This window comes from Ovis canadensis, chromosome 1 (assembly GCF_042477335.2).
Source record: "Ovis canadensis isolate MfBH-ARS-UI-01 breed Bighorn chromosome 1, ARS-UI_OviCan_v2, whole genome shotgun sequence".
NCBI classification, from domain to species: domain Eukaryota; kingdom Metazoa; phylum Chordata; class Mammalia; order Artiodactyla; family Bovidae; genus Ovis; species Ovis canadensis.
This window is the reverse complement of record NC_091245.1, coordinates 11,153,008-11,176,719: the sequence shown is the minus strand read 5'-3', so window position 1 is coordinate 11,176,719 and position 23,712 is coordinate 11,153,008. Positions and strand designations below refer to the sequence as shown.

Sequence of the window (23,712 nt, the reverse complement as noted above, 5' to 3'; positions counted from 1 at the left end):
TTACAGAGAAGTTGTGGGGGAAAGACATTGAACAGATGAAGACACAAATAAATATAACTTTATAAGTTTTATAATTACTTTGAGGCAAAGAGGCTACAGGGTCCAAAGGGTGTACTAGAGAGACTTGTCTTAGTGTGGGCGTGTCTCTGAGGAAATGATGGTTGAACTGCATCCTCATATGAGGAGTTAACTGGTTAAAGAAGGGAGGCAAGGAAATTCTGAATAGAGGTGGCAGCATGTACAAAGCCAAGTTAGGAGAGGGAGTGTGGTGCATTTGAGGAGTGAATGAAGGATGGTTGTGGAACATGATGAAGAGGAGGGAGAGAGCATGATGCAAGGTGGGCTAAAAGGTAGGCAGGGTTCAGATCATATGAGATGTTTTTAGGTTATGTTAAGGATTTTGGTTCATTCAAAGGGAGTGCAGCCATTGAAAATTTTATTTACTATTTTTAAATTTTATTTTCCCAAATATAGTACATATACATTGTAGACATTCTAAAGGTATATATTCATATTTAGTGAACAAACAAATTTCTCAGGTACCTAGTTTTCCCTCCTAAAAGCCACCATGCCAGTTTCTTGAATATTCTTCCAAAAATAGTCTATGCATGTATATGTGTGTATATATATACATACACATATAAACTTTTTTTCCCCCCACACACAGATTGTGGCATACTATACACACTGCTCTACACCTTCTTTCTCCACATAATGTTCTAATGTTTCCTGGATATCATTTCATATCATGACTATAGAGAGTGGCCTTATCCCAGCAACTGCATAAATCTTCCTCAGTTTACTTAACCAGTTCTCTGTTGAGGGATGTAAGTTATTCCAGTGTTTTTCATTCCAGACATCATACAGTGACTGTTTTGATATCCTATCATATTTGATAATATTTCTGATAAGTAAGCTCTAAAGTTAGCTACCTTTATTCTCTGAAGACTGAATTTCTTTCCTTCATAGCACTTATATTAGGTTGCAGTTCTGCATTTTTTATTATGTCTATTTAATCACTGTCTCCCCCATCTAAATTATAAGCTCCATCAAAGAAATGCCTAGCATGAAACGGACGCTCAATAATATTTGTTGAGGACTTCCTGATGGTCCAGTGGGTAAGACTCTGAGCTTCCACTACAGAGGGTGCAGGTTCAGTCCCTGGTCAGGGAACTAAGATCCCATATGCTGTGCAATGTGGCCAAAAAAAAAAAAAAAATTGTTGAAGAGATGAAGGAATAAGAAGGTAAGGATAATAGCTAGATGGGAAGTAAGTGTGCTTTTTTAGTTAAACCTTTTATACCAGACAGAAATAATTTGCATCTCTCTAAAAATCAGAGTCATTTGGAACTTATCAGTCTCCTATTGTTAACATCCAAATTTAGGCTCTCAGTTCAGTTCATTTCAGTCGCTCAGTCATGTCCGACTCTTTGCAACCCCATGAATCGCAGCATGCCAGGCCTCCCTGTCCATCACCAACTCTCGGAGTTCACTCAAACTCACATCCATCGAGTAGGTGATGCCATCCAGCCATCTCATCCTCTGTCGTCCCCTTTTCTACCTGCCCCCAATCCCTCCCAGCATCAGGGTCTTTTCCAATGAGTCAACTCTTCGCGTGAGGTGGCCAAAGTACTGGAGTTTCAGCTTTAGCATCATTCCTTCCAAAGAATGCCCAGGGCTGATCTCCTTTAGAATGGACTGGTTGGATCTCCTTGCAGTCCAAGGGTCTCTCAAGAGTCTTCTCCAACACCACAGTTCAAAAGCATCAATTCTTCGGCACTCAGCTTTCTTCACAGTCCAACTCTCACATCCATACATGACCACTGGAAAAACCATAGCCTTGACTAGACGGACCTTTGTTGGCAAAATAATGTCTCTGCTTTTCAATATGCTGTCTAGGTTGGTCATAACTTTTCTTCCAAGGAGTAAGCATCTTTCAGTAATAAATAGTAATTCGAAAAAAGTGTATTCTCATACACCTGGGGTTGGCAAACTTTCTTAAAGGGCAAAATAGTAAATATTTTAGGCTTTATTAATATTGAGATAACTCTGTTGCAGCTACTTAACTCTGCCATTAGAACAAAAGCAGCCATAGATAATAGATAAATAAATGAGTGTGAGTGACTATGTTCCAGTGAAAGTTTATTTACAATAATAGGCAGCAGCTAGAGTGGGCCCTTGGACCATAGTTGGTGCCACTCGTTTAATGAATCAGTAATGATAACCCTTCTTTAACTCCTGATGTTGTCAATTTGTGACTTCTCTCTTTTTTTGTCATCAGTCACGCTAGAGCTTTACCAGTTTTATTGACCTTTCAGACAACTAGATTTGTGTTTCGTTGATTTTTCTCTATTGTTTTTTGTTTGTTTTCTGTTTCATTGGTTACTCTTTATTTTTTCCTTTCTCTGCTTATTTTGGATATAATTTACTCTTTTTTTTTTTTCTGTCTTTTATGATGAAAGCATAAGATCATTATTTTTCTCCCTGTTAAAGTTTGGCCTTTACTTTTCCAGATCTTTTTGAATGCATTTATCTACAAACAAAAAAGCTTCATTCTGAAGAATATAAGACCATAACACATAGGTTTTCTGCACCTTGCTATTTTAACTTAACAAGGTATCATGGGGATATTTCTTCGGCTACATAAGGAACTCGACCTAGTTCTTTTCACTTGCTGTTTAGTATTCTGCAGTAACTATTTCTATATTGATAGATGTTTAGGTTCTTCAAATATTTCACCAGTACAAACTACACTGAAATACTCACAAGTGGGAAATTCTCCAGGATAGAAGTACACAGAATACTTTTGTTAGATGTATGATTTATTGAATGTCTTCTCTTAACGCTCAGAAGGAATAAACTACTTCTGTGTGATTTACCACTTTAACTACATTTCATGATTCTTTCTTTGTTATAAATTTTCTTATGTTGTTTAAGGGCTGAACTTTGGGGGAAAAGTCTTTCCACATTAATCTTGTTTCTCTGGTATTGTTCTCTGATGTCCAATAAGAATTGAGCTCTTCCTATGGAATTTTCCACAGTCATTACATCAGTAAGGTTTGTTTTCACTGTGAGTCTTCTGATGTCCAGCAAAGGTTGTATATCTGAAAGATTTTCCATGTTTACTGCAGTGATGGGGTTTCTTTCTTTTATGCATTCTTTGATGGTTAATAAGAGTTGAGTTCTTCCTAAAGACTTTTCCACATTGATTATACCAGTATGGTTTCTCTTCAGTGTGGATTTTCTTATGTTCCAACACAGTTGTTATCCCTGAAAACTTTACCGCCTTCATTACATATAAAAGGTCTTTCTCCACAACGTATTCTGTCATGGTGAGTAAGGGCTACCTTCTGAGCATAGACTTTCTCCCAGTCTTTACAGTAGTAAGGGTTTCTGACTGGTCTGATTTCTCTGATGACTTAATAGAATAGAGTTCTTTCTGAAGCTTTTCCGCATTCATTGCCTTTATAGGGTTTCTCTCTGTAGTGAATTCCCTAATGATTAATCATGTTAAGTACATCTTTAAGAATTTCCCACACTCAGTACGTCTATAAGGTTGTTTTCTTATGTGAATTTTATGACGATTAAAAGAAACGAACTGCTCATAATGTCTGTCACGCATTCTTTGTTTATGAGCTTTTTCTGTCAGTATAATCTCTCTGGTGCTTAATAAAGGAGAATTTATGTTTGAAGACTTTCCTACATTATAGTACTCTTTCTCTGTGGAACTTCTGTGCTTCTACTTCAAACCTATATCAATTGTGACAGTTTTGTTTGCCCTTTCGGAGCGGACCCTTCAGAAGTATTTATTTTGCTTTAGGTCTGACATCTTTGTTTCAAACCATTATGCTTGTACTGCATAGGTACCTGGTGGAGCTTCTCATATTTGCATCCAGGGCTTTACCCCTTGCTCCAGTTGGGCTGTTAATTTTGACTTGAGAGAGAGAGAAGCCCCACAACAACAGATTCCTGTAGTTTTCCAGCATCATCTACCCCTGTCCATGTTCATCAAATAGCATCTGGGAATCTTCATTCAATCTAAGTAAAGGCCACAACCACATCTCCAAATGTCAGTGGCCCCTGGATCTAGGCCCTTGGTAGTCTTGGAGCCGTCTGGCTTCTGAAGCACTCTTCCAGGCAAGGGGAGAAAGTTGTGCTTAGGCTGAAAGTTCTGGAGGTTAGAAGTCCTCAGTCAGGGTGTTGGCTGGGCTGGTTCCTTCTGAATCTTTGGGTAGAACCCTCCTGTAGCTCCTCCTAGCTCCCGGTGGTCACTGTCCGTCCTTGGCTTTTCTTGGCTTGCAGCTCTATCGTCCAGTCTCTGCTTCTGTCATCACAGTGCATTCTGCATGTGTGTCTTTCTAGATCATTGATTTTAGACTTTTCTTCTTTTCTAAAACAAGCATGTAAAGCTATAAATGTCCCTCTGAACATTGCTATAACTGTATCCCACACATTTTAGTATGTTGTGTTTTCAGTTTTATTCAGTTCAAAATGCTTTCTAAACTTTCATGGTTTCAACCTACACTTGGTGTAAATTAGTATTACACCAAGGGGAGCCACTATCCAGATGTCTGGAGCTCATTCTCCATGTAGCTCCTTCTTTCTGGTAGTTTCTTGCTGCCACAGTCACCTTGAACTCTTGTTTCCTCAGCTGAGCAAGGCCTCTGTGCTCTGCTTAGGTTCTTCCCTGTTTCACAGTCTGCAGCATGCCTGGTCTGTAAACAGAAAGCCAGAGTGATCACAGGGCTCACCCTTGTTTATTTCCTTGTTTATTTTCTTTCTCTCAGACCACATTGTTGTTCAGTGCCCCAAGCCAATTGTTTATATATATTTTTTGTCTAGTTTTCTAGTTTCTCAACAGTGGGAATGCAAATTCTGTGGCAGTTTCTCCTTCAAGGACAGAAGTGGAGGTCACAGCATGTTAAAAAAATACTGGCTTACAGAAAAGTGCAAGTTATTTTCATTTTTGTGGATCTTTTCAGTGTATTAAATACGAGAGACTTTTTGTGAGAAGAATGATGGAAAGTTGATCTAAAAGTGACTGACAGTAGTTATTGATGTAACAATTTACTGATTTCAATAAACTGTGCACTCAGCTGTTACTGAGTCATACCATTGGTTATTGTGTGAGAAGGTGGATGAAGAAATGAGGGGCGTTTCTGTAGCTCTTGGTAGCTTCATTTTTAAAATAGTTTCTATTTATTCATCTTTTCTTAAGGAAGTTCTGTTTTTTCTGGCCTCTAAGTTGCCTTGTCTGACGTTAGGTTGGTGCCTGGGTTTCTTTTTTCAGAAGCACAGTGGTCGATTGGCTTCCGTAGTGACTGACTCCATAATCCACAAGCCTTCCTATTTTTCTCTTGTCTTTCAGTTGACTAGTATCCACATTTAGTAAGTGTTTCCTTTGGCTTTGGTGGATTATCCACTTGTTGCTTTAGCCAGTCGTAGCCCTTTTCCAGTTATGCGTGCCTGCAGACATAACTGTATATTGCTTCGGTGGTTTGATTCTACTACGCATTTTCTATATGTGGTTCTGCATTTTATGCTGTGACCCCAGGCTGGGACTAGGGTGAAGAAAGAGGTGCCTAAGGTATGAAATTTAAGGAGACATTCAGTCTCAGGGTGGGATAAGCCAGCCCTGCACTTACATGACTCTTAAGACTAAGCACTTCCTTAACACTTGTGCCCAAGGCATCTCCCTTGCCTCGCCTGGTTCTGGCCCTGTATAATCTTGACTTCTTAGAGGTGGCTCAGATGGAAAAGAATCTGCCTTTACCAGATTCGAGTAGTGCAGGAGTACTCCAGTGCACGAGACCCAGGTTCGATCCCTGTGTTGGGAAGATGCCCTGGAGAAGTGCATGGCTACCCACTCCAGTATTCTTGCCTGGAAAATTCCATGGACAAAGAAGCCTGGTGGCTACAGTCCATGGGATTGCAAAGAGTCGAACACGACTGAATGACTAACATACACATTACCCTGACCATAGTTGGTTATAGACAACTGTATAAGACCTTAAAATGAACTCTGTGTAAAAACTATAATTTAGAACATGCTTTAACTATACCTAAGAAAATAGAAATGAGGTAATATTTCAGGAAAACCAGTACCATGCCTGAAAAAATTCAGTGGCTCAAAAGTTTATCCATTAGCAACGTTAGCCAGAATTTTGGACCATGTTATCTAGGTTAACCATAGTAGGCCACTGTTGTACTTCTATTCCTTTATTTCTTATTATGACATAGCTTCTCATCAGGAAGTTCATCTAGCAGAATAAAATTTTTGGTAAACTTTACGACTGCTCTGATTAATGCTGTGATGTGCAAAGCCACCTGACTATGACCAGCTGCTGATTAGGAAATGGATGAACCTGCAGCCTGCAAGAGGTTGAGAGAACTCAGTCTGTGTTACTACCAGTTCAGTGGAGGGGGAGTACTCCATCTTCTTCAGCTTCCTGCTCTTCTGGACCCATAATCTTCATACTGTCCCAGAGAAAGGCCTTGGGGGTGAGTGGGACCCTGCCCCCGTCCTTCAGCGCATGGTCACCAGAAGAGCTCTGTTGTTTTTTTGTTTCATGAACTGGAGTTCTGTGTAAGAGGTCTCCATGCAAGGACTTACTGAGGAGGGCCAGCAGTGAGTGTGGAGCAATACTTCTACCAGCTAAAATATCCTGAGCCAAAAAACCTTTCTCTTTTGTGTCTTCTTTTCCACTTACCAGACAGCTTTCCCACCCTCTTAAAAACCAATCTTCAAAATAGCCTCCGATGTTGGTGTTCAGGACTCTTAACAGAGCTGGAGTCTCTGTTTTTATTTCATTTTAAAATGTTTCCATTCTTTGTTTTTAGATGCCAAGGAGAGCAGGTGCCAGTGGGTGAAGACACAGTTTGGCGTTGGCCTGAGATCCAGGGGAGAAAATCACCTCCAACTTCTAGAAGGAACCCCCTCTCTCCAGTCATGTTGGGCTGCCTGCTGCCAGGACTCTGCCTGTCATGCCTTTTGGTGGTTAGAGGGGATGTGCATCCAGGCAGACTGCAGCAGGCCCCAGAGCTGCCAGGCTTTTAGGACAGACTCTTCCAACTCAATGCTGGTGTTTTTCCAAAAATTCCAAATTGAAGATGATTTGGACTTTCTGCCTGAGGATGATGTACCACATATTTTGGGGCTAGATTGGAGCAGGGCATCTTGGAGGAGGTGGAGCCCACCCAGAACTCCACTCAGACCCGCTTTATCGAGTGACCAGTGGAGCTTAATCAGAAAGCTTCGGAAGAGAGAGAATCCCAGTGAAGAAGTAGCTGCGGTGACACAGCCTTCTAAAACGAACGAACTAGGTGATGTAAACAGCACCGGCTCTGCAGAGGTAAGCATATCATGAATGAGGAGTGACTAGAGAACTGGTCTAATCTGCTCTTGCATTTGGCACACACGAGCTTTGAAGCTGTGCTCGTGGGCAGCGCTCATAGGCTGAGGAGTGTATGGACGCAGCTGCTTAGTGTCGTCTTAGTAGGGGCTGCCCAGATGTTCCAGGGTAATTTGATCTTTAGAGATGTACACTCCATGCAGGGCTGACCATTGTTTTGGTTAAAGCAGAAAGCTGCTCATTATCTTGTCTAAGCTGGTTCTTGGCTACAGGTAAGTGCGTTTGTGTGGGTGTTAGTCTCCACCAGCGATTCTGCAGTGTTTTCTGCCAGATTGCAAAACACTTGATTGATGCGGTTGCAGTCAAGTTCTCCTCCTCCTCTCCCATCTCCTGCTGGTAAACACTTTCCTTATGAGGTAATTTCTATTCCATTCTAAAGTAACCATCCTGGTGCTGCATAAGACCTGGACCTGCTGGTCTGGGGAGCCGGATGTGGCCATTAGCCAAGAGGCCTTGGATGTATTCTTACCAAGCTTTGTATGCCAAGGGAGATACTACCAGTAGAGTTTATTCTGCTTATTATGTTTCCTCATTGTTGATCTTCCTGGGCAAATGATTAAGAGGAATGACTCACCCTGTGCTCATTCTCCCTCAGTTGCTGTGACTTATTTTTGTCTGTGTTTTGTCCTGGTTGTCTCTATCAAGTTAAAGCCAGAGTGGGGAGGCTACTACATGCCAGACACTGTGTGCTAATCGTTGTGTTATGTCATTTTGTTTAATTTTCATAGCAATATTTCCAAGTATGTGTTATTAACCCCGTTTTCCTAGTGAGGAAACTGAGGTCCAAATAGGTTAAACAATTTGATCATGCAGCTAATGAACAGCAAAGCCTTTCAGTGTGGTTTTAGAGCTACAGTGTTAGGTTCAATTTGCTCATAAACATTTATGGATTTTATTATCAGTGTCAGGCTTCCCTCATAGCTCAGTTGGTAAAGAATCCGCCTGCAGTGCAGGAGACCCCGGTTCGATTCCAGGGTCTGGAAGATCCTCTGGAGAAGGGATACTCTCGAGTATTCTTGGGCTTCCCTGGTGGCTCAGCTGGTAAAGAATCTGCCTGCAGTGAGGGAGACCAGGGCTTGATCCCTGGGTTGGGAAGATCCCCTGGAGAAGGGAAAGGCTACCTACTCCAGTATTCTGGCCTGGAGAATGCCACGAACTGTCCATGGGATCACAGAGAGTCAGACATGACTGAGCAACTTTCACTTATTATCAGTGTCAGGCACTTTGCTAAGCTCTAGAGGTAAACAAGACATGATCTGTGCTCTCAGGAGTTTATAGTCTAGTGGTAACTCAGGCACAAAGATGGTGTTTACAATAATGTATAATTTTTTTTTTTTTTAAGAACCAACTTTTAAAATTTTATTTTATTATTATTTTCCTTTATTTGACTGCTGGGTCTTCATTGCTGCACATGGACTTTCTCTAGTTGCAGTGAGTGGGGGCTACTCTGTTTTTGTGGCGTGCAGGCTTCTCATTGCAGTGGTTTCTCTTGTTGCAGAAGAATGGGTTCTAAGGCAAGTTGGCTCAGTAGCTGTGGCCCACAGGCCTCGTTACCCTGTAGCAGGTGGGATCGTCCTAGACCAGGGATCAAACCCGTGTCCCTGGCATTGGCTGGTGGATTCCTAACCACTGGACCACTCGGGAAGTCCCCCAGTAGTGTATAATTATTACATAGTAGATTTATCTATTGGGTTGACCAGAAAGTTTGTTTGGGTTTTTCTATAACATCTTATGGAAAAACCTGAATGAACTTTTGGCTAACCCAATACTACACAATAGGAACACAAAAGAAGAAGTGACCCTCTTGAGCAGGCAAGTGATGTGTATATTCAGGGAAGAGTTTACAGAGGTGTTTAACTTATTTCTTAATGGATGTGTAGAATTTCACTTGGGGTTTAAAGGTTAAAAAAAAAAAATTCTGGAGAGAGGTCCGGTGTGTGCAGAGGTTTAGTCAGCACATATTTACCGCACATTCACTGTCTGTAAGGTGGTGTACTAAAAGCAAGGCAGTGCAAGTGTTATATCAAATAAGATCCTGATTCCTGCCCTAATAGAGCTTACACTCTGGCAAGGAAAATAGGCATGACATTTATGACTATTAAATACTTATAACCTCAGTGTACATTATGAGAAGGTAAGTAGAGTACTGTAAGAACATCTGACAGGGACCTATTTAAGATTAAGGGGTAAAGTTAGGCCACCCTAAGTAAGGGAAGTTGAAGCTGAGATTGAAGTAGAAGTAGGAGTTAGGGGAAAAAAAAAAAACAGGCAGAGTAATTCAGGCAGAAAGAATAACCATTTCAAAGTTTGTTAGATGCCTTAGAAGATGGCAAGATCAAAAAGTTGAGAGAGACTGGTCTTGTTTGGCAAACAGAGCAAGAGACCTTTAGAGAAACAAGAGGCTTCAGAGGTGTTCAGAGCCTTGTTGTTGTTCAGTTGCTAAGTCATGTCCAGCTCTTGTGACCCCATGGACTGCAGCACACCAGGCTTCCCTGTCCTATACTGTCTCCTAGAGTTTGCTCAAATTCACGTCCGTTGAGTCAGTGATGCCATCCAACCATCTCATCCCCTGCTGCCTCTTCTCCTGCCTTCAGTCACCGAGCACCAAAGCTTTTTCAATGAGTTGGCTCTTTGCATCAGGTGGTCTAAGTATTGGAGCTTCACAATCAGTCCTTCCAGTGAATATCCAGGGTTGATTTCTTTTAGGATTGACTGGTTTGATCTCCTTGCTGTCCAAGAGACTCTCAAGAGTCTTCTCTACCAGCACAATTCAAAAGCATCAGTTCTTTGGCACTCAGCCTTCTTTATGGTCCAGCTCTCACATCTGTACATGACTACTGTGAAAATCATAGCTTTGAGTGTATGCAACTTTGTTGGCAAAGTGATGTCTCTGCTTTTTAATATGCTGTCTAGGGTGGTCATAGCTTCCCTTCCAAGGAGTAAACATCTTTCAGTTTCATGGCTGCAGTCATTGTCAGCAGTGGTTTTTGGAGCCCAAGAAAATAAAGTGAAAGTGAAAGTTGCTCAGTTGTGTCTGACTCTTTGTGACCCCGTGAACTATACAGTCCATGGACTTCTCTGGGCCAGAATAGTGGAGTGGGTAGCCTTTCCCTTCTCCAGGGGATCTTCCCAAGCCAGAGATCGAACCCAGTTGGTTCATTCTTTACCAACTGAACCACAAGGGAAGCAAGAAAATAAAATCTGTCACTGTTTCCACTTCTGTTTGACATGAAGTGATGGGACTGGATGCCATGATCTTCGTTTTTTGAATGTTGAGTTTTAAGCCAGCTTTTTCACTCTCCTCTTTCACTTTCATCAAGAGGCTCTTTAGTTCTTCTTCACTTCCTGCCATTAGCGTAGCATCATCTGGGTATCTGAGGTTGTTGGTATTTCTCCCAGCAGTCTTGATTATAGTTCGTGATTCAGCCCGGCGTTTCTCATGATGTACCCTGTGTATAAGTTAAATAAGCAGGGGGACAGTACACAGCCTTGATGCACTCCTTTACCAGCTTTGTACCAGTCCTTTGCTCTATGTCCAGTTCTAACAGTTGCTTCTTGGCCTGCATACTCATTTCTCAGTAGACAGGTCAGGTGGTCTGGTATTCCCATCTCTTGAAGAATTTTCCACAGTTTGTTGTGATCCACACAGTCAAAGTCTTTAGTGTAGTCAGTGAAGCAGAAGTGATGTTTTCCTAGAATTTCCTTGCTTTCTCTATGATCCAATGAACGTTGGCAATTTGAACTCTGGTTCCTCTGCCCTTTCTAAATCCAGTTTGTACAGCTGGAAGTTCTCGGTTCACATACTGCTGAAGTCTCACTTGAAGGATTTTGAGCATAACCTTACTAGTGTGTGAAATGAATGCAGTTATATGGTAGTTTGATCATTCTTTGGCATTGCCCTTCTTTGGGATTGGAAGAGCCAGCCTTCAGGCCTTCTTAAAATATTAGTCTTTATCTTAACAGGGAATGAAATGGTCAGATGTGTTACTGTGTGATGAATAGAATGGAGAAGTGCAAGAAGGTCCATGGAGCAGTCAAGAAGGCGGCTCTTTGGGCAAGGGAACCATTGTCCTAAAGGAAGTTGAAGATATGGGAAAGAGGACAAAGACAGTTCTCCCTCAGGGCTGAGGATCTCAAACTTCCAACAGAATCGCTTGGAGGCCCTGTTAAAAACAGATTGCTGGGTCCCAGCTCCAAAGCTTCTGATTCACTTTGTTTAAAGTCGGGCCTGAGAATTTGCATTTCTACAGCTTCCCTGGTGCCTCAGATAGTAAAAAATCGGCCTGCACTATGGGAGACCTTGGTTCGATCCCTGGGTTGGGAAGATCCCCTGGAGGAGGGCATGGCAACCCACTCCAGTATTCTTGCCTGGAGAATCCCATGGACAGAGGAGTCTGGCGGACTACAGCCCATGGGGTCGCACAGAGTCGGACACCACTGAGTGACTAAGCACACGTTCCTCATGTGCCAGTGCTACTGGTCTGGGAACCACACTTTGAGAACCACTGCCTTGTAGGGCTTCCCAGGTGGTGCTAGTGGTAAAGAACTCGTCTGCCAGTGCAGGAGATCTAAGAGACGTGGGTTCGATCCCCGGGTCAGGAAGATCCCCTGGAGGAGGGCATGGCAACCCACTCCAGTATTTTTGCCTGGAGAATCCCATGGACAGAGGAGCCTGGTGGGCTGCAGTCTATGGGGTCACAAAGAGTTGGACACGACTGAAACGACTGAGCACAGCACAGCCTCATAGGGCAGGGGGTTAGAATACAGAGCACAGAGGACCAGATGAGCCTTACGCAGGAGGAGAGACGTCTCCTTCCCTGTGATAGGAGGAAGGAGTGAGTGGGCATGGGTGTGACTAAGGCGGACTGTTGGTTCGAGAGAAGGAAATTGTGGTAGTTCTAACCTCATTCTTGTTTTTTCCTGAAGTGGAATAAATCATTTATTGAAAGTAGAATCAGGTACGTGGAGTGGGGATGGGTGGGTAGTAGGCAGGCGAATGAGAGATCTGGAGAGAGTGGTAAAGGTCTGAAATGACCATTGATCGGGATAGGAGATGGTAAACAAGCTTAGGAAATAGAAAGATGGCTGGGTAGCCTTGAAGATGGAGAGCATGCATTTACAATCATAGTTGTATGATTCTCCTCAGGACCTCTCAGCAACCCTGTCAAGGAAAGGTTGATGGTTTGATTCATCCAAGATTAGAACTTTGCCAGTTTTGTAGGGAAGGAAATTGAGGCATGGAAATGGAGGTCATTGTCAAGAGAGTGGATAGAAGAGAGATGTAAGAAGAAAGGAAGAGAGGCAAAGTTGGGAGGGGTTGACAGAGGTTCAGTACAGGAGTCTGGCATTCAGAGATTTTGGTGATGGGAAACAGATACGGGGGACAGGTACATGTGCTGGAAGGACAGGAGGTAGTCCTGAGAATGGGGGATATTTGAATTTCAGATTTCAGAGGTGTAGAAGTTATGGTGATTACAAGGTCTAGGGTGAAGCTATGGAAGAGAGTTGTTGCAATAGAGCAGAGAAGAAATTTATTGGTGATAGGAGCTCAAAGAACATGTTGAATGAGTTATCCATGTAGACCTTGAGACCTTTAGTAAGGATGATGGGAATGATGATAACAGCAACAGTTAATGTTTACTGAGTACTTACTGTGTGTCAGGTACTATTCTGAGCCTTTTACATGAATTAACCGTTTTATCTATACAACAAATCCTATGACTTGCTGCTACCAATTTTTATTTTATAAATGAGGAAACTCGGGAAAAGAAGGTTAGGGAACATGGCCAAGGCAGCATAGCTACTCTGTGGTAGTACCAACACGTGAACACAGGCGGTCTCATTCTCTCCAGAGTCTGTCCTTTTACTCTTACTCTGGAGGCAAGGACTTGCAGTGAAGAGAAATTTTGAGAGCCAGATGTCAAAGCCATCAGTAATGTAGGAGTAATGAGTAACTTGAGAGATGACAGCTGCGATGAGAGTTGAAATGTAGTGCAGCAAGATAGCAGAGGGAAGAGGCTTTTACAGAGAAGATGAAAGAGTAATGATTTGCAAAGGGTGTTGAGAAGGGGAGCAAATAAAATAGCATCTCACCTTTAATCTTGAAGTATGGGAGAATAGGTAGCGATTGCATTGAAGATACATGGGAAACTGCATCCTTAGAGGCATGCAGACTTACTCTTAAGAATAGGTCAGAGGGGGCTTCCCTGGTGGTCCAGTGGGTAGGAAGGAAATCTGTCTTGCAATTCAGGGGACACCAGTTCGATCCCTGGTCTGGGAAGATCCCGCTTGCTGCGGAGTCTCTAAGCCTGTGTGCCGCAACTACTGAGCCAGTGCTCCACAACAAGAGAAACCACTGCAATGCGAAGCCTGGGCCCTGCAAGGAAGAATAACCCCCACTCGCTGCAACTAGAGAAAACTAAAAATTTAAAAAAGGAGGTCAGGGATCACTTTATGAGCATGCGGCCTCTGCAGCCCTCGCACTGAGAGAGGCCTCGTTCTTGATTTAGTGTTCTGCTCTCATTATCGTGAGATTCTTGATTTTTGAACAAGTAAGCCACATTTTCATTTTGTACCAGATCCTGAAAGCTTAAATGTAGCCTGTCTTGTGAGAGGTTAGGGAACAAACTATGAAGGTACTGAGCATACTGGTGACTTTCTGATCGTGGAATAGAAATTCCAGACAATTCAGTGGAATTTTTGAAGAGAAAAAGAAGTTGGTTTTTAAAGGAGAGGGAGTGTAGATCATTGTAGCAGTAACAGTCGTGGTCTGGTTAGTGTTCAACAACTAGGTCTTCCCCCATAAAACAAAGTCAAGTCCTGAGTTGTAGACTTTTGCTAATTTATGTGGTATAAATACTACCACCATGACCAGTTTCAAACTAGAACATGAAGTCACTGAACACAGCATTGGCAGAGATGAACACAGTCAGCACACTACAGGATAACTATGATCCATAAAATTAGACAAGCAAAATTAGACTTATGGTAGATTTAGGCCTGACAGTCTACTGGAAGATGGTGAAAGCTCAAACTTAGGCCTTACAGAATTCAGGTATGTCGTTGGGGGGAGGATCCTGAAGTTGTGTTGGCTGGGGAGTTCTTTTTCTTATTGTTCACAATCATAGACAGTGGCAATAAATTGCTGCTAGCCACCTGCCAGTGCAGGTAGACATAAGAGACTCAGGTTCAGGCCCTGGGTTGGGAAGATCCCCTGGAGGAGGGCACGGCAGCCCACTCCAGTATTCTTGCCCAGAGAATGCCATGGTCAGAGGAGCCTGGCGAGCTGTGGTCTACAGAGTGGCAAAGAGTTGGACACAGCTGAAGCGACTTAGCATGCATGCAAGCACAGACAGGATCTCAAGCTTTATGGTCTAACGTGGAGAGTGGGTGGACCTGGAGGGAAGAATACTGAGCTTGAACTTTGAAACCCTGGAAGTGGAAGTGGGCTTTGTGCAGTGTTACACAGAGACATTACATAGTTTGGCATTACATGTTGGGAACCGAAAGCATTGCGAAAAAATGGGGAAAGTGAAGTCTTCAGATCCAGACAATGAGATTTGACCTTACACCATGCTTAGGAGTTTCAGTCTCATCCCGAAGGCCATGGATAGCTCTGGTGTAATATTGACTGCTGGTGGGGTGGTCTGATCACCTTGTGCATTCAGAATAGTTAACTGCTAGGCCTTTCTTTCAGAAGAGGACTTGGAATTCAAACTTCTGTTTAACATACTAGAGAGAGTAAGAGAAATGTATGCACTGCAGATGCAGCATTAGTTTTTAGTTTGTACTGTTTTCACTAGGGTAGGTCAAGCAAGTCTGCATCCAAAGGAGGAAGAAATTGTATGGTAAATTACTCTTTTCCTGAATGCGTACAGAATTGCAAAGGCCTGGGGTTGTCAATGGCATTTTTTCATTCTTTTGAAAATACGTACATATTGCCTCGGAGAGTAGATACTGTGAACTTTTAGCAATTCTAGAAGTGGAAAGGAATGCCATGAATTTATTCCCCTTTTTCAGCTTAGAGAAGGAGAAGCTTGTGCTTTTGGTGTAAGTACTTTATCCTTTCTGTGTAATGAACCTCTGAATTGTTGGTGGGAGGAGCATGGAAGCTTGCTGACTGGGTACAGGAACATTTGCAGTGCAAGGAGTTCAGTCGTTGGCAATTAACTGCTGCCAATCCTGCTTTCTGAAAGGAGAGTGTTCTCTTTGAGCCCTGGAAATAAAGGCCCAATTAGGTATCCCCACATGTAAGCTTTGACTTCAGAAGATCTGAGGTGCTCCTTTCTCTCTACCAGCACCATCTCCCCGTTTGTAGTCAATATTACACCTTTTCAACCCCTACAAGCACGTGGCTTTCTGAAGAACACATTCTGAGAAGGATAAGTGAGCCAAGCCCTTGGACACTTCTCTGCTGTCTTTTATCACCAAGGAAAGCTTGTGCTGACTCTACAGAAAGTCGGAACTTACCTCTTACCAGAAGATAGAGGCGTGGGGTGTGAGCAGCAGCAGCAGAGCCTTGCATAGCCAAGGACAGAAACCCAAGCAGTTTTGTTTCCCCTCATCCATACTTTTGGTTTGGTTTGGTTTGCCTCTCAGGGTTTTCCACTTGGTTGCTTCCTCTTAGTTTTTGTTTTTAAATCTTTCCTTTAATCCTTTAGGCTTGTGAAATTTTTGCCAAGGGTTCTTTCATTCTTCTGGTTATTATTTCCTGACACATTTGGAATCTCTGAGGATCTAGTTTTCTCCAGCTCCTTATTCTCAGTTATCTGAGCAGCAGACACCAAAATTTTTATTAGCCCCAGCTGCCCTTCCTGGGGCTGGACCAGGGTTGTAGGTTTCTCACATCTTAGTGACCTAGGCCCTTCCCGTGTTGTCTGTGTGTATATGTTCACTAAACACATCCTTAACACCCCCCACCCTCCACCTTTTTAACCTTATCTAAGTGCCTTGTTGTTTTGGGAGAAAAACTGGGCAGCCTGTTCCTTTGTTGTCAGTATCCAAGAATCCTCTTAGGGCCTCCCTGGTGGCTCAGTGGTAAAGAATCTGCCTGCCAGTGCAGGAGACACAGTTCAGTCCCTGGTCCAGGGAGATCCCATATGTCGAGGAGCAGCTAAGCCTGCACACTGCCGCTGTTGAACCTGTGCTCTGGAGTCCGGGAGCAGCAGCTCCTGAGCCCACGCGCTGCAGCTGCCGAAGCCTGTGCGCCCTAGGGCCTGTGCTGTGCGACAGGAGGGGCCCCCCTTCACTGCAGCCAGAGAAAAGCTCCCAAGCAACAAAGACCCACACAGCCAAAGATGAATACGTGACATTATTTTTAAAAAATCCCTGTTACTGTATTTTTCCTTTTTAAAGGTATTAGTGCCTGATCCATAATACCTTTTCCTTATTCGTTTTTCCGCTATAACTGTACCCTTTCTCCTCTAATCTAAGTTCTGGTTCTTTTATCCCATTATCTGTTGTTGTTTTTAATTGAAGTATGGTTGATTTATTGTGTTAGCTTCAGGTGTACAGCAAAGTGAATTGGTTATGCATGTGTATGGATACATACTTTAAAGAATTCTTTTCCATTATAGTTTATTATAAGATATTGAATATAGTTCCCTGTGTTATACAGTGAATCCTTGTTGTTTGTCTCTTTTACACTGCCTCTTGAGAAATCTGTATGCAGGTCAGGAAGCAACAGTTAGAACTGGACATGGAACAACAGACTGGTTCCAAATAGGAAAAGGAGTACATCAAGGCTGTAAATTGTCGCCCTGCTTATTTAACTTATATGCAGAGTACATCATGAGAAACACTGGACTGGAAGAAACACAAGCTGGAATCAAGATTGCCGGGAGAAATATCAATAACCTCAGATATGCAGATGATATCACCCTTATGGTAGAAAGTGAAGAGGAGCTAAAAAACCTCCTGATGAAAGTGAAAGAGGAGAGCGAAAAAGCTGGCTTAAAGTTCAACATTCAGAAAACGAAGATCATGGCATCTGGTCCCATCACTTCATGGGAAATAGATGGGGAAACAGTGGAAACAGTGTCAGACTGTTTTGTGGGCTCCAAAATCACTGCAGATGGTGACTGCAGCCATGAAATTAAAAGACGCTTACTCCTTGGAAGAAAAGTTATGACCAACCTAGATAGTATATTCAAAAGCAGAGACATTACTTTGCCGACTAAGGTCCGTCTAGTCAAGGCTATGGTTTTTCCAGTAGTCATGTATGGATGTGAGAGTTGGACTGTGAAGAAGGCTGAGTGCCGAAGAATTGATGCTTTTGAACTGTGGTGTTGGAGAAGACACTTGAGAGTCCCTTGGACTGCAAGGAGATCTAACCAGTCCATTCTGAAGGAGATCAGCCCTGGGATTTCTTTGGAAGGAATGATGCTGAAGCTGAAGCTCCAGTCCTTTGGCCACCTCATGCGAAGAGTTGACTCATTGGAAAAGACTCTGATGCTGGGAGGGATTGGGGGCAGGAGGAGAAAGGGACGACTGAGGATGAGATGGCTGGATGGCATCATGGACTCGATGGACGTGAGTCTGAGTGAACTCCGGGAGATGGTGATGGACAGGGAGGCCTGGCGTGCTGTGATTCATGGGGTCGCAAAGAGTCGGACACGACTGAGCGACTGAATTGAACTGAACTGGACTGAGTGTGCTTCTGTTAATCCCATACTCCTGATTTATCCTCCCCCACCCCCTTGCCACTTTCCTCTTTGGTAACCATAAATTTGTTTTCTATGTCTGTGAGTCTGTTTCTATTTTGTAAATAAGTTCATTTTTACTTTTTTTTTTTGATTCCACATGTGAATGATATAATATTTGTTTTTCTGTGTCTGACTTACTTTACATAGTATAATAATCTCTAGGTTTCATCCATGTTGTTGCATATGGCATTGTTTCATTCTTTTTTATGGCTGAGTAATATCTCATTGCTTTCCCACTGGTAAAGAATCCGCCTGTCAATGCAGGAGCTGCAGGAGACACATGGGTTCAATCCCTGGGTTGGGAAGATCCCCTGGAGTAGGAAATAGCAAATGGCAACCCACTCCAGTACCCTTGCCTGGAAAATTCTATGGATGGAGAGGCCTGGTAGGCTACAGTCCGTGGGGTTGCAAACAGTCAGACATGACTGAGTAACTTCAATGTCAGTGTCAATATTCTTGCCAGGATAATCCCATGGACAGAGGAGCCTGGTGGACTACAATCCGTGGGATCGCGAAGAGCTGGACATCACTGAGCACACATGTATGCATCCAGTATTCCATTGTGTGCGTGTCTATAAAGTGAAAGTGACAGTGAAGGCGCTCAGTCGTGTCCTACTCTTTGCGACCCCATGGACTGTAGCCTACCAGATTTACACACCACATGCTCATCCATTCATCTATTGCTTCATGTCTTGGCTGCTGTGAACAGTGCTGCTGTGAGCAGTTGGGGTGCGTGCATCTTTTCAATTAGCGCTTTTGTCTTTTGTAGATATATGGTGTATATATATAGATGTATATATTTCTAGATATATCATCCTGGATCTTACGGTAACTCTCTTTTTAATTTTTTGAGGAATCTGTTTTCCGTGGTTGCTGCACCAGTTTACATTCTCACCAACAATGTCGGAAGGCTTCCTTTTCTCCATACCCTCCCAGGATTTATCGTTTAAGACTTTTTGATGATGTCTATTTTGACTGTTGTGAAGTGGTACCTTATTGTAGTTTTGATTTGCATTTCTCTAACAATTGACTATGTGGAGCATCTTTTCATGTGCCTGTTGGCCATCTCTGTCTTCTTTAGAAAAGCGTCTGTTTAGGTCTTCTGTCCATTTTTTGATTGGGTTGTTTGTTTTTTTTGATATTTAGCTGTATAAACTGTTCATGTAGTTTGGAGATTAATCTCTTGTCAGTGGCTTCATTTGCAAGTATTTTGTCCTGTTCTGTGGGTTGTCTTTTCGTTTTGTTTATGGTTTCCTTGCTGTGCAAAAGCTTTTAAGTTTAATTAGTAGTATTTTTTTTTACTCTAGGAGGTGGATCCCAAAAGATCTTGCTGTGATTTACGTTAGAGTGTTCTGCCTATGCTTTCCTTTGAGAGTTTTATAGTATCCGGTCTTACATGATGTGATTTTTAAATGGAATTTTTTATATTTTCTGACATTTCATTATTAGTATAAGGAAATGCAACAGATTTCTACATAGTCTATATATCTTATATCCTGCTACCTTGCTGAATTCGTTCATCAGTTCTAATAGTTTTTGTGTGGAATCTTTATAGTTTTCTCAGCATATAGAGAGAGTATCATGTCCTCGGCATACAGTGATAATTTTACTTCTTCCCTACTAATTTGGATACGTTTTCTTTCTTTTTCTTGTTTGATTGCTGTGGCTAGAACTTCCAGTACTATTAGAAGTTCTTGTCTTATACCAGAATTTATTGGGAAGGCTTTCAGCTTTTCACTGTTAAGTATTGGGTTGGCTGTGGGTTTGTCCTAAGTGGCTTTTATTATGTTAAGATATATTTTCTTTATACCCTCTTTGGTAATAGTTTCTTTTGTCATGAATGGATGTTGAGTTTTATCAAATGCTTTTTCTGCATCTATTGAGATGATCCTGTGGTTTTTGTCTTCGGTTGATGTGATTATCTGCTTTTTACTGTGTGAAATAAATTTGAAAATGTGTTTGTTGACTACTTTGTAAGTTAACTTATGAAGCAAGAAGTAAAGAGAGTTTTGTTGTGGCTCCATTATCAGCCTTTTGCTGATTGGCAGAACTTGAGCCATGGGGAAAACAGTCTCAAAACCAGCCATATCGAGAGATGATATAGGGTGGGAGATGGGATGGGGATTCAGGATTGGGAGCTTGTGTACACACGTGGTGGATTCATGTCAATGTATGGCAAAACCAATACAGTATTTTAAAGTAAAATAAAGTAAAAAAAAAAAAAAACCCAGTCATATCTTAGTTAACACTCCTATCATCCCTCCCCATTTCTCCTTTCATGGATGGTCTTAGTTTCTCAAGGAGATTTTGAGAGATATAACTTTGTAACTGACTATTAAGAAGATAAACCCTGCCGTGTTCTAATCTCAGCTTTTGCTGAGAATTGGGTTGGGGTGTGTCATTCAGCCCCCCTGGCTTTGCTACTGAGAGATATCTTTCGTCTGGTAGGATTTTTGTTAGTGACCATGGTAGTTTTTGTTTTAATATAGTTGTGTCTCAACTAAAAATGTGTTGCGGGCTGAATTTTTGTGAATCACTCTCTACTATTTAGTAGACATCAGTGTAGCATGTGTCTTATGAAGGAGAGCTCCTCCCTGGACTGTGGCGACACTACCTGGATAAGCATCAACATGCAGTGTATACCCTGCAGGCTCCTGCTCAGAACAATTCTGCTCAGCTTATGATGGAGGATAATTTTGTCATTTTGAATTATGGTATTAATCAGTGGGTCTGGCTTGCCCTGTGTGTAGAAGGTTGGCCCAGAGTAGAGGTGGGGGAGAAGGAGGAGGGAGAAGGGGGAGAGAAATGAAGGGATGGAGAAGAAGAGTATGAATAGAAACCTTTCATTATTCTGAATAAAGCTTCCTTGAAGAAACAGCTGTTGACATCAGGGGCGTGATTTATGCAGTTGGGTTAGTTTCTATGATTTCTGTCGAGTACCAGAAAAAATTGCCCCAAGGAAACTGCCCCAGTCTCCCTGACCCTATATCATCCCTAAAAATCTTTTGGCATTACTTCATAGTTTCTGAAGTAAAATGATTTGTTCCCTATCTCCTTTTTCTGTTTCTTTAAAAATAAATAATAATAATAATGATAATAAACTCTTTCTTTAAAAATGAAAATCTGCCTGCCTTACTGAGAAATACTTCTATGCTTCTACTTCTGGGAATCCCTTCTAAAGCAGTAATTCCTAGATAAAGAAAGAGCTTCACACTCAACAGTGAGATAGTATTTATTTAATAAAAACGTGGAAGCAGTCTCATGAGGGGAAAGGGATGTGCATCCAATAGTAATACATGTTTGGCCGGATGAATGACACTTCTGGTACTGCCTTCTATTTTCCACTCCAGCCACACTGAATAGAGTCTTTGCTCTTCTGTGGACACCATGCTACTGCAGTGAGCACGACACCATACTTTTTAAAAAAACAGCTTTATTGTCATATAATTGACACGTGATAAACTGTACATTCTTTTAATGGTTTGTTTATTTATTTATTGGCTGTGCTGCACAACTTGTGGGGTCTTAGTTCCCTGACCAGGGATTGAACCTATGCCCCTCTGCAGTGGAAGCATGGAGTCCTAACCCCTGGACCACCAGGGAATTCCCTAAACTGTGCATGTTAGACTGTGTAATTTGATTATTTTTAACATATATATATACCCATAAAACCATCATTATAAAAATAGGTCATGAATATATCTGTTACCCCAGAGTTTACTCCTGTCTTTCTTTTCCATTCCCTCCCTTATTCTAGGCAACCACTGATCTGCTTTAGGTTATAATAGATTTTCTAGAGTTTTTAAATAGAATCATACATTATATTCTCTTCTTTTATTGAGGTATAATTTACAATTTTATTGAGATATAATTTACATACCGTAAAGCTCATTCCTTGGAGAAGGAAATGGCAACCCACTCTGGTATTCTTGCCTGGAGAATCCCAGGGACAGAGGAGCCTGGTGGGCTGCCGTCTATGGGATCGCACAGAGTCGGACACGACTGAAGTGACTTAGCAGCAGCAGCAGCAGCAGCAGCTCATTCCTTTTAGGTGTACAATTCAGTGATTTTAATAAATGTAGAGAGTTGTATAGCTCCCTCTGTGGCTCAGTGGCTCAGTGGTAAGGAATCTGCCTGCTAATACAAGAGACACAGGTTCGATTCCTGGGTTGGAAAGATTGCCTGGAGAAGGAGATGGCAACTCAGTCCAGTATTCTTGTCTGGGAAATCCCACGGACAGAGGAACCTGGAGACTACAGTCATGAGGTCCCAAAGAGTCGGACATAACTTAACAACTAAACCACAACAACATAGAGTTGTGCATGATCACCACAGCCAGTTAACATTTCCATGGCCCCAAAACTTCCCTGGTGCTCCTTTGCCCGAAACGAGCCACACTCCCTTGTGCGTCCCTGCTCCCTCTCCCAGCCCTGGCTGCCCACGGTTTGTGTAACTGCCTTTTCTGGGCTTCCATGTGAACGGGGCCAGGCAACATGTGGTCCTTCGCGTCTCACTGTCTCCCTTGGCGCAATGTCTCGATGTCCATCCTTGTTGTTTGTGTCGGTATTTGGATTCTTTCTGTTTCTGTATAGTGTCCCACTGTGTGGACGTGTCATAATTTTTATCCACTTGTTGATGCACATTTGGGTTTTTCCAGATTTTGGCTATAGATAAAGCTGCTAGGAACATTTGTGTGGTCTTTGTATGAACATACGTTTAAATTTTTCTTGGGTAAACACCAGGGAGTGGAATAGCTGGGTCATATCATAGGTTCTGTATTTAATATTTTAAGAAAATTACCAAATTATTTCCCAAATAGTTGTACCATTTTACATTCCTATTAGTAATGTATGAAAGTTCTCATTCCTCTGCATTCTCACCATCACTTGGTATAAGTCTTTTTCATTTTAAATATGGTGAAAGAAAGTGAAGTCGCTCAGTCATGTCCGACTCTTTGCGACCCCATGGACTGTAGCCTACCAGTCTCCTCCATCCATGGGATTTTCCAGGCAAGAATACTGGAGTGGGTTGCCATTTAATAGATATATAATAGTATCTCATTATAGTTTTGTTTGCATTTCCCTAATTACTAATGGTGTTGAACATCTTTTCATGTTCATCTTTTCTTATTTGCTATCCATATGTTTTTGGTAAAGTGTTCATGTTTTCCCCCGTTTAAAAAATTGGATTGTTTTCATATGTATATGTATATATATACACACACATATATATTTTGCATATAAGTAATTTATCAGATATGTGTTTTACAAATATTTTCTCAGTCTCTGGCTCGCTTTTCATTCTGTAAGCAGTGTTTTTAAAAAAATTTTTAAATTGAAATATCCGTGAACTGAAGAACCTAGCGATTTTTTCAATGGATCATGCTTTTGATCTTCTAAGAGAGGTTTCTCCTAAGTTTTCTTTCAAAAGTTTTATAGTTTTAGATTTTAAATTTAGGGCTGGAAAAGGGTAGGAAATGGTTTCCTTCCCTCCTTTTGATCAGTCTGGCTAGATTTTCTTGAAGACAATCCTTGGTTTCATTTCTTTTTCTCTATTGCTTTCTCTTGTCTCTCATTGATTTTTGTTCTAATTTTTAT

At 41.9% G+C, this 23,712-nt stretch overlaps 1 protein-coding gene across 4 annotated transcripts in view; it reads left to right on the top strand.

Moving 5' to 3' along the window:
- KIAA0319L (KIAA0319 like) overlaps positions 1-23,712 on the top strand; it is a 100,495-nt gene that overhangs the window by 29,438 nt on the left and 47,345 nt on the right. For all 4 annotated transcript variants that reach the window (XM_069586262.1, XM_069586272.1, XM_069586256.1 and 1 more), the window contains one exon: positions 6,841-7,352. In XM_069586262.1, the coding sequence (XP_069442363.1) occupies positions 6,841-7,352 (512 nt within the window). The remainder of the gene's footprint in view (positions 1-6,840; positions 7,353-23,712) is intronic.